This window comes from Lactuca virosa, chromosome 2 (assembly GCF_052849685.1).
Source record: "Lactuca virosa cultivar CGN04683 chromosome 2, Lactuca_virosa_CGN04683_v6, whole genome shotgun sequence".
NCBI classification, from domain to species: Eukaryota; Viridiplantae; Streptophyta; class Magnoliopsida; order Asterales; family Asteraceae; genus Lactuca; species Lactuca virosa.
The window spans coordinates 171,647,240-171,659,134 of record NC_136427.1 but is presented as its reverse complement, the minus strand read 5'-3'; the positions used below and the strand labels follow the sequence as shown (position 1 = coordinate 171,659,134).

The window sequence follows — 11,895 nt, the reverse complement described above, 5'->3', positions numbered from 1 at the left end:
AACCCTGAAAATTAGGGTTTCACTCTGCCAGCCTACTCGTCGAGTTGAGGCCTCTCAACTCGTCGAGTAGGTTTCTTCACCCGTGTCCCAATTCCTCCCTACTCGATGAGTCTGGGGCTCCCAACTCGTCGAGTTTCTCTACAAAAATGAATAATTTATAAATCTAAATACATACCAGGAACCAGGCGTTACAACTAAGGCGGGTAGCACCTGATCTCGCATCGGCTTGGAAGGAGAATGAAACATTTCCTTATAAGGAGTGTGGATACCTTCCTTGTCACTACGCGTTTTAAAGCCATGAGGGCAACAGATCCCATAAGAACTCTGCAGTTAAGCGTGCCCGGTCGAGAGCAATTCAGAGATGGGTGACCCCTGTGAAGTTTTCAAGTCAGGAGCCCAAAGCGGACAATATTGTGATACGTGCCAGAGGAGGATGTTACAAATTGTATCAGAGTTGGGGCAGGAGTCGATGTGTTCGACAGGGACGTCGAACCCTATATTGGGGGTGAAGGTGGGTAGCACCTGATCTCACATCGGCTTGGAAGGTGAACGAAACATTTCCTTATAAGAAGTGCGGATACCTTCCTTGTCACAACGCGTTTTATAGCCGTGAGGGCAGCAGATCCCATAAGAACTCTGCAGTTAAGCGTGCCCAGGCGAGAGCAATTTAGGGATGGGTGACCCCCTGGGAAGTTTTCGCACCGGGAGCCCAAAGCGGACAATATTGTGATACGTTCCAAAGGGGGATGTTACAGAGGTAATTATAGTTAAGAGATTTTACCCTTGAATTGTGTTTTGGGCCGAATGGTAGAAAGGGAAAAGTCATAGGTTGGGTTCTTGCATGAAATATTGATTTTTGTTCGAGAAGTTTTTAGTCCAAGGTATTTAAATAATATTGTAGAGCTCTTTAACACCTTTCCGTGGATATAAAGAACGTCGATAAAGGAGTTGGAACGAAGAATTTACGACCGTTTGAAATTAGGACAATTTTTGGGTTATCCGTGTACGCTGGGCGTACGGGGAGTATGTTGGGCTTACTAGGGCACCCCTAGTATGCTGGGCGCACCAGCAGTACGATGGGCGTACGCAATCAGTGTCAAAACCCTATTTTTGTGGGTTGAGCCCTATTTAAGCTCCTTAACTTCCCCAAACCCATTCCATTCTCAGCCTCCACCTCTCCAATACCCTCTCATGAAACCCCAACCCTAGTTTAAGCCTTATGAGCAAAAAGAATGTGTTTTTAAGTGCTTTGGAGTGTTCTTGGTGCACCTTGGAGAAGAAAGAACTCATTGAAGAAGCGTTGGTTGCATTAGAGCTTGTAGATCTAGACCTTGTTCACCTTGATCTTTCATCTGGAGGTATAAAGTTTGAATCTTGATGATGAAATTGTTAGATGTAGCTAGTTTTGGGTGTTATGAATTTTTGGTCACTTTAAGTGCATAAAGTTTAGATCTTGAAAGTTTGTGACCTTGTTATGGATAAAGTTGGAAACTTTATCCATCTAAACATCATATTGATTCAGATATGAAGGTTGCAGACTTGAATTTAATGGATTAAGTTGAAAAAAAGATGCACTTTTCGTCCTTTTGAGACTTAAAGACTAGATCTTGTTTGTTGGGACCATTCTAATGGATAAAGTTGGAAACTTTATCCATTATGGAGCTATTAGTAACCATAAAAATGTGATCTTGGTCTTTCTATCCCTTCTATACAAGAGTTGTGATGTCTTAATGGATTAATAAGTTAGGGTTTTAGCTTTTGGACCTTCCCTAGCCATGGAAAGTCATTAAGGTGGAAACTTTATGACTTTTCGACAATGTTTTGAGGTTAGATATGAGTTTGGGTGAAAAGTTCTTAAGGGATTAAGTGCTTAAGGAAGGAGTACGATCAGGCTGCGTACGTTGGGCGTACTCAATTGACTTAGACTTTGACTTTTGTTGACTTACATTGACCGTTGACTTTTTTACCAAGTTTGACCTTGGGTCAAAATTGAGGATTTTAGGCTATTGATTAAGATGTTATCTGGTTCTGGTGTTTGTGGATTCGCGGGGGCAAACAATGTTATTTAATAAATATGTTTTTGTTTTATGAAATATTTCATATTGCATCTTTTATATATATATATATATATATATATATATATATATATATATATATATATATATTTTTAAGCATATACAATATTTTTAAAGTAAATAGTATCTAACAATAAAATTAAATAAATTAAATATGTAATAATAAGTGTGGAGGGTCTTTTAAAAAAATAAAAAGAAAATATTATTTAGCAAATAAAAAAAATCTATATAATGTAAATGTTTTAAAATTATTCCAACTTTTTACCACTTTTTAATTAGAAGTTAATAAACTTTTAATTTTTTTAATACAACGTTTTAAGCTAGTATTTAACGAAAGTATTTTAAAAAGTTATAAATAAATATTAAATTGTCATACAAAATCTGTAAACCACTCTAAAAATGTTGTAAAAGAAAGTTTAGAAATAAATATATGAAAGTTATAAAAAAAATTGTATGAAAATGTAAAAAAACAAGTTAAAAAACTTGTAAGAAAAATTTAAAATATTTATAAAATATTTGGTTTAAAAGCACTTGTATTAAAATTATATGAAAGTATTAAAAAAAATTATAAGCAAAGTTTAAAATACTGTATTAGAAAAACCTATAGAAACAATATCATAAAAATGTTGTAAGAAATAATAATTTTTTTTAAAGAAATTTGTAAAAAAATTTTGTTCACATTTAGACAATTTTTCTTTTTGTACACATTTTTTGACCATTTAACTTGTTAAATGTAGGGATGAGCTTTATAACCGGACCGGTTCGGAACCGGAACCGGTTTTCCTATATTATAAGAACCGGGAACCGGACCGCCGGTTCTAGCGCCGTTTCCGGTACCGGTTTTTCGGTTATTTTTCAAAGTAGAACCGGTTGAAATACTATAGATTATATGCTATCTTCCGGAGCTTGTAAATGATTCAATATTTAACCACATTATGACTTTTTACATTCTAAATTGAAGTACAAACATTAAATTACATGATGAAAAAAGAATCAAGTAATTCTGACTTCATATGAGTAAGTTATGCGCATTTTAAAAGTGGGGACAGATTCCAAAAAAAATAAAAAATGTTGAAACAGAAAAAACGCAGCATTGATATGTTGTCTTCCGGGGTCTATAACTGATTCAATATCTAACCAAAATATGTGTTTTTATAGTCTAAAATGAACTACAAACACCAAATTACACGTTGGAAAAAAAATTAAGTAATTCTGACGTCATATGAATGCGTTATACACATTTAAAAAATGGGACAGATTCAAAAAAACAAAAAAATAATGCTGAAATAAAAAAAAAACACAGCATCGATATGCTTTCTTTCGGGCATGTGTCTTATTCAATATCTAACCAAAACATATGTTTGTACCATCAAAAATGAATTACAAACTTCAAATTACATGTTGGAAAAAAATCAAATAATTCTGACTTCATATGAGTGAGTTATGCGCATTTTAAAAAATGAAAAAAATGTCAAACCGGTTCTGGTTTTTGGAACCGGGACCGGTTTTCATAAAAATGGAGAACCGGTAACCGGACCTATTACCAATTCCGGTTCCGGTTCCGGTTCGGTTCCGGTTCCGGCGGTTCTAATGCTCATCCCTAGTTAAATGTGTTCATATATTTGTAACACCCATAAAATTGAGCCAATTTAAAACATTTTAATTCATTCAAAAACCATTAAGTTCATACATCTCATTTTCAAAATAGTTTGAACATCAGAGTATCCCCCAGAACCATATCACATAAATCATAAAACATGAGGAGCGGTAAGATCACGCTTCCGCCTTGCCACGATCTCCTGAAGTGCCTGAAACAATACACTGAAACTGTAAGCCCGAAAGCTTAGTGAGTTACCCCCAAAATACCAACCACACATAAACATACTCATAACATATCACAAATAGAACAGCCATGCACATCGGGTCTACTGTGTGACTGGTCCGCCCGCACCGGGCCTTCAGTCCACCTGGTCCACCCTCCGAGTCTAGCCATGTACATCGAGTCTACAGTGTGATTGGTCCGCCCGCACCGGGCCTTCAATCCACCTGGTCCACTCTCTGAGTCTACAGTATGACTAGCCCGCCCACACCGGGCCTTCAGTCGGCCTGGTCCACTCTCCGAGCCTCGGCACGTCTGGTCCGCCCTCTTAGGGCCTTCAGCCTATCCGGACCGCTCGCTGGGCCTTCGGAATATCCGGTCCGCCCTGGGTATGTTGGCCTACAGCACAAAGCAGGACCCGCCTCAACCCAACCCCCGTCAAACAACCATGTGCACATAAAACAACTAATCACATAACAACCCTTAACTAGACAAACAGTCTAACAGATCACATAGCATATCAACATCCTAACCAGGATTCCGACCTAACCGGTCACTAGCATATCATTACCCTATATACCGGGTACCGACCTTAACCAGGTCACTAACATAACACCATCCTAAATACCAGGATGCAGATCTAGCAAAGCAATAACATAATAAACAATACCCAGATTTCCATCCGATAAAGGGTCGGCCTTGGTGTCGTAGACCCTGTCGATATAGTGAGGATAACTCACCTGCAATTGCCGACTGAAAAGATAAGACCAAGCTGCTCCGACCACCGACACGATCTCCACCACAGAACACTACCAAAGAACCAATTCCATAAATACCAAAATTACCATAATACCCTTGGAAATCAAACTGGTCAACTCTTGGTCAAAGTCAAAATCCTCAGTCAAAGTCAACCTTCATAACTGACTCTACTCGCCGAGTCAAACTGTTGACCCGTCGAGTCCTTATACTCTGAAAACTCTCAGAACACGACTCAACTCGCCGAGTCACCCCAAGACTCGTCGAGTCCAACGATCTCCGAGTCCCATCCTGCTCATCTCACCGAGTCACCTCCCGACTCACTGCTTCGAGGTTTAACTAGAAAGATTGGGGTTCTGCACCCAGACTCGCCGAGTCCAGAACAGACTCGCCGAGTTGTTCTTCAACTCGCCGAGTCCATGCACATGTTCATACAACTCGTCGAGTTCACCCATGTGACTCGCCGAGTCTCTTCAGTTCTCAATCCATACAGAGGCTTTTCGAGCCATGCAGGGGTTCCAAACTGTAGATCCACCCTTCTAGGGCATAACCCCTACGTAAAGTTGCAAACTTTACGTGAAACCAAGGAGTTAAAGGTCCAAATCACTCTAGGGCTTGGGTTTAAGACAAAGGATCCCCTCAATAATCCCAAAGGATGGTGCTTTATGTTTCCATAGCTCAAAACTAACCTAGATCCGGAGTTGCAACCTCAGATCTAGCCTGTAATCCGAAATGGATCACAAACAAGCTAAGGAACCCCAAATCAACCACCATGGATGAATCTAAAAAAGGAAATAGCTTAGGATAAGGGCTTCTTACCTCTGAGATGTGCCCAACTAATGTAGATTCTGGATCTACACAAGCCCCTTGATGCTAGCCTCTATCTCCTCAAGCTTTTTACACCAAAATCTTCTTCCAAGCTCCACTCTCCTCAATCAATGGTGTTTCACACGAACTAGGGTTTGCTGGAACTCTCAGGGTAGCAAGGGGGTTGAGGGAAGGATATAATGTTCTTTATATAGGGTGCAAACCCTAAGATTAGGGTTTTCCTCTCTTCAGCACCAACTCGTCGAGTCCTAGCTGCCGACTCGGCGAGTTGGCCACTTAAACCTGCGACAAAATCCCGCTCCGACTCGGCGAGTAAGCGGACCTACTCGTCGAGTCCTTTCTTTTATTTACACTTTTGGCCCTTCATTGAACTTCTGAAATTTCGGGATGTTACAATATTACCATTGTCACCTGCTATAACAGGTGACAATGATAATATGCAAACACATTTAACAAGTCAAATGATTAAATGTGTACAAAAAAAATGAAGTTACCTAAACGTGAACAAAACGAAAAGGTAAGCAGATTCGTCGAAGCCACTGCTAATTTCGATAATTACCCTCGCAGGTTATTTTCCCCACAAATGATGACATTATTAACATTTGCATGGAAGGCTAGTAATATTAAGACATTTTAAATGAAATATGATCCATGTGTAGATTTATTTGAGTTTTTTTCTAGAAAAAAGAAAAGCATATTACCGAATGAGAGGAATTGAAATTTAAGGATGTTTGTGGTTATTTTATTAAGTTCTAAAAAATATGATTGTTTGTATATATCATAATAAACACACCAATATATGATCGGCTTAGTGAATAAGTCCACTCTAATCATATTATACATATAACTATTTTGTTAGTTTTTGACAAATTAAACAAATTTTTTTAAATATAGAAAATAATATAAATTTTAGGTTTTTTATTTGTTTATTAAAATAACATAAAAATATATTTTAAAAATAACAAAATAAAAGATGGAGTTTATAAATTGTTTCTAAAGAAATGAGTAAGAATTTGATTATTGAAAAAAAAAACAACATTACAAAAAAACATATGGAATTTGTAAAAATCGGTTTTTTTAAAAAAAAATGACAATAAATAAAGCTTTAATATTAATCATTGTTAATGTACCAACATTGTTAATGTATCAATGGTGCTAAAATCAAATTTGATGTACAAAATAATATTGTGTTGGAATGATTATTTTTTAAATATTGGATTTTGGATGTCCTTATAACAAGTAATACAGTTTGTTTACAAGAGTGTGAATCATTTTACAGAAATCAGAAATTTTAAATCTACAAGAAAAATATTTATTTAACTACAGTCACCGAAAATGCATTATGTTCAAGAATATTACAATAGCAACATCACAATTTAACACAAAATGAAAAGAATTAAACCACAAAAATAAAAAAAAATAATAATAATAAACACATTAAATAATGACATTAAAGCATTTTCCCCTTCAATCTCGACAATATATGAGATCGAAGAAGGAAACTCTACATACCATCATTTCAAACAAAATGAATCTCTACATCATATGAAATCGAAGCTCAAATCAATTCAAAACAGAAACCCAAATGAGAGAGCAATGATGGAGGCGACGGCGGTAGGGACGAAAGCGGTGGCGTCGGAGGTCGGAGCAGGGGCCGGAGCCATTTGTGCATTGACGTTTGTCACGGCCGATACGGCCATCAACATTACAACGACGGCGGCGAAGAGCTTCATCTTCATTGATTCCATTGCTTCGAAATTGAAGAGTGATTTAAAGGAATCGAAGAGAATGTTTGAAGTTATGGAGAAAGTGGGGAATTTGAGTGATTGATTTAGGGATGGTGGGGTGGGTTAATATAGGAAGAACACGGGCAGGGGTGCCCGTGAGGAGAACAGTGTTAACAAAGAATGCCCGGCTGCCCGTTTTGTGACAGGTTGTTCTTGCGATTACAGCTGTTGCCAACGGTTTGATGTTTTTTTCGTGGGCTCCATTTTGTTTTCTTCCATTTATCATTTCTTTCACCGCCTTTTTTTTTAAATTGATAAAAAAAAAGATTAGTAGTGGTATTTGTTTTTGATATTTTGTAGGATATATTGATTTTATATTTGTTGCAAATTATAACATCTTGATTTTTTTAGCACGATGGTGAGAGTGAGATTTTAATAAAAAGACAACTAGAAAGTTGTTGGTAAAAATAAAAGGAAGCGATTACATAGAGAATCAAGCAAAGGTAATTGCATCAAATATGTCAATTTTAAGCTTTTTTAGCTTTGAATTTAATCCAATGGTAAAGTTAAGTTAAATCTCATCTGTCAATTGAAAGAAAGAGTTATTTAGATTCCGGCTTTCTGTTGTGATGACCATGAAAAAAAGCTACTTGTTGGAACGAAGTTGGGGAGGAGAAAAGAAATCAAGCCCAAACCAAGAAGAAAAGTAGAAAACCAAAGCCTTTTTGTTTTGGAGGTGGCAAGAAACAGTATTAGATTAACGCTTTTTTCTAATATATTTGGATTTCTTAGATAGTTAAATTTCATATTCTTGATTATGTCATATTGGACTTTTTCAACTAAAATGCTCAATGATTATTACTTATTAACAGCCACCAAGAACAGCTAACAGCCAGCAAGTTACATAATAAAATGTACTTTTGTTTTGCATTTTTGTTAATCTGTGGTTGTTATTATTTATATTTGTTAAAAATGTTTCCTATAAAACATATGTTGGTAGTGAAAAAAAGAAAAAACATGAAAAAACTGAATTAATTGAAGCTCAAAAAAAATCTATGAATAAGTTTGTAAAAAGAAGTAACTTCTAATGTTTTAAATGAATAAGATGATGCTACACATATTATGTTTTAAATGAATAAGATAATATCACATATATGAAAATGTTTTAAATGAACAAAATAATATCATACATGCAAATATTTCAAACGAAAATGTTGATATTGATAATGAAAATATTAATAATGAACATGACAATGTCACACATAAAGCTGTTTGAAAATAAGAATGAAAATGTCTGAATGATAACGGACAATTTATTTCGCCTCTAAATATTTACAATCCTAGTTACTTGGATAGTCTTGACAACCAAACACAAGCCATCCACCAAACCCAAACCCACAACCAAACACATCATCTCCTATCAAATTCGCTGGATACACGAATTATATTAACCTACTAAAACTCCCAAAGTTTGTCGTAAATACCATACCAACAAACTTATTTCAATCTCACCTCACATCCAATGTAATTTCCTTCCTCGCCCTACATTCAACATAGCTACTGTGGACAAAACCCAAATTACAACAAAACCTTTTCGGTACTTTATCTTCGATGCCAAATGTCCAAACACAACAACCACCACAAACAACCATCAATAGAATTCATTACCGAAACGTAATACAGAAGTAGTAGGAGAGGAAAATAGTAAAAGGGAAAGGGAAAGGGAAAGGGAAAGAGAAAGTTGTTACCACAAAAAATGAAGAAATTCCACAGTGGTGGACTCGGAGGAAGAGTGCGCTTTAGCGGTAGCATGGTGTGGGACATCGAAAAATAAAACTCAAGGAAATTGTATGAAGAGAGGTGCTTTTTGGGAAGCAGCGCTCACCAAATTTCACGATATCTTGAAAAAAAAACCATACCGCAATACCGATAAGCTAAGTAGTAAATGGACTCAAATGAATAGGAGGTGCACAAAATTCAACGGGATCTACAACAAGCTTTGTTCATAAAAGCAGAGAGGTTGCAAGGACTTCGATTTGTTTAAATCCACAAAAGAGCAATACTGAGTCAAGATGAGTCATACGTTTAAGTTTGAGAGAGCATGGGAGATGCTGAGAAGAGATCCATAATGTACCCAAACTCCAACATCGGCGGATGTGCAATCTAAGAGGTCTCGAAATCCGAGTTCGGTCAACGTTTTCAACGCACGGACTCACATCGACCTCAACGCCGACACATATGAGATTACAGGTGACATCGAAGAGATCCCTTCCACGACGATCAGTAGGACACTATAAAGCGAAACGCGCTGCAAAACATGCGGAGGAAGTTGACAGAAAATCAAAGCATAAGCGAAGTTCCAGAATCACAATATAATTCAAAAGAAAAAATGATATGCGACATGAGCACTTAGATTTCCTTCGTTGTCAAGCAGTAGCAAAGAAGCAGTGACGTGAACGAGAAGAAACGCTGAATGACTTGGCAATTCATAGGATTAGCGTTGAAGGTTTGTAGCCCGAAGATGCAGATGTAGTATGAGCGATGAAAGCGAAAATTCGTGAAAGACTTATGGTCAAAGTTTAAATTTTAGGATCGTTTTATGTTTTAAATTTATCGTTTCTTTTTGTCTTGTATTTTTTTTTTCAATTTAAATTTTATGGTTTATTTAAATTGTATGTTTAATTTAAAAAAGTATGTTTTATAAAATTACATTTGTTTTTATAATTTTTTTTTTAAAAAAAGAAGACATGAAAACTAATTAGTATTATAACACTATCACAGTTTTCTGCAACATTAAGGTTAATGTAACATGTGAGGTGATATTTTTCGACCAACTAGAATGAGAAAGATTTGTTGAATAATATTGAACTTTATATTATGATTGACAACTCATGCATCTAAAAAAAGTTTGTAAATACGATTTTTTTTTTTTTTGTGCTATTTTATATATTAGGATTGACAACATGTTTTGTTTTGTTGTTTTTTAGTTAATAATTGTTAGATTGTTTTGGCCCCGAAGTCTATAAAATATCATTTTTCCTTTCCATAGGTGAGCAACCTGTAATTGTATTATTTTTTAATTAATAATTTTTTTCCGGAGGTGCTGCCATTCTTTACCAAAAAGGATTGTATGTATATCCTACTCCACAACTATGGTCCTATTTTTTGGAGCGGGACCCATGCTTAGTCTCCATAGAAACAAGGTCAAAAAGAAAATCATACTTTACAACTCAACATGTAACACAATATAATCAATCTAAAATTTATTTCAATAACATTATCTACATTTTGTAATCAGTAACAACAAATATGATCCACATTAAGCAAGAACTCAAGATTGCAATGCATGACAATGAGGGCGAGTTCAACAACCATGTGAGTGCGGCTGGATGATGTAACGAATACATTTATGGGTTGGGTTATCATCTATAAGCTCAATCATTTATGGATGATGTAACGAATACATTTATGATTGACAAACAAGATTCAAAATAGGAATACCATTAAAGCTCAATCATTTCTACTTTCTATAAATTTCACAAACAAAATTTTGTTAATGGTAGTAAATTATTCTCGGATATTATGGTGTAAAAATACATCTACGGAAGTCTACAAAATAAACAAATCATCAAAATGACTTTTCTAATACGTGAATATCCAATCCAAAAATAATAATCCAAAAAGCATAAAAAAAATGATTCTCTTAACTCATTGTTTTCCATCTTCATTAATCCGTTGCAGGTTCCCCCATAGATATTTTCCACTCGCCATGTCAATAAATCCTAATAAGGCATTTCGTGTCATCTGAAATCCCAAATGTATGTTTTATACACAATTTACAAATATATTCATCTTTGAAATCGTCGGTTTTACTTAAATTTGTCATACCCAAATGTTTTTAGTCAGTTTTGAAATACATATTTGTCAAATTGGTAGACCCCATAGAAAATGCAGGTAGAAGGCATAGAAGAAGAAAGACATACCTGCAACTATATGAATAAATTGACAAAATCATTACCTTAATCATGTTGAATTAATTCTTGTTTATTTGTTGAAAAATCATCATCAAAAACCATTTCTTTAGTTTCTTGGGAGTTCCTCACTGACTTCCATGTGATGTAACCAGCTAATATGGCTGAAAAAAACACCAAGAACACCCTCATCAGACATATTTTTAAGGGTGCTTCCTTTTTTGTTCGATCTTCATTGGGAAATGGTTTTAAAGGAGAATTGGAGTAAATTTCATAGAGGAGTTGACTTTATATGTGTTGACTTGACTATTTCTCTAACTTATGATGCACACGTCTAATCTTAAATCCTCCTAACAACAAAAGTCAAGCACATGTTGATTTAAATTATGAACCTTTATTGGTTTGGAACACACGGTGTGTGAAGTCATTATGGTCAAAGAATCGAAACAAATTTAAAAATGACATGTTCAATTTTTTTGGGCCAAGGCATTGAGGATTTGCAAACAAAGTTTTGAAATATTGGCTTCTATCTTCTATTGTTATTCTAATAAAATAATCATTTTTATCCATATGACATGTTCTTTATGCTTCTTCGGTTCAAGTTCAATTACTAAACTGCCCTTCTATACCTTCAAATTGGTCGGCCTTATAATCTGCATAAAAATATTCGTTATCAACCCCATAAATTTTGCAACAAATAGGTTGACTAACTATATATG

General features: G+C 35.4%; 1 protein-coding gene and 1 long non-coding RNA gene across 2 annotated transcripts; both read right to left on the bottom strand.

The window, feature by feature from the left end:
• Positions 1 to 6,888: 6,888 nt before the first annotated feature.
• Positions 6,889 to 7,321, bottom strand: LOC145159735 (arabinogalactan protein 13-like). Its single transcript, XM_079078773.1, has one exon. The coding sequence runs from the start codon at positions 7,224 to 7,226 to the stop codon at positions 7,047 to 7,049; it is 180 nt and encodes a 59-aa protein (XP_078934899.1). The 5' UTR covers positions 7,227 to 7,321; the 3' UTR covers positions 6,889 to 7,046.
• Positions 7,322 to 10,708: 3,387 nt separating this feature from the next.
• LOC145156615 (uncharacterized) lies at positions 10,709 to 11,403 on the bottom strand. Its single transcript, XR_013736829.1, has 2 exons — positions 11,224 to 11,403; positions 10,709 to 10,987 (listed from the first exon to the last, which is right to left on the bottom strand). It is a non-coding gene; the product is annotated as an uncharacterized LOC145156615 (long non-coding RNA).
• Between the last annotated feature and the right edge of the window lie 492 nt (positions 11,404 to 11,895).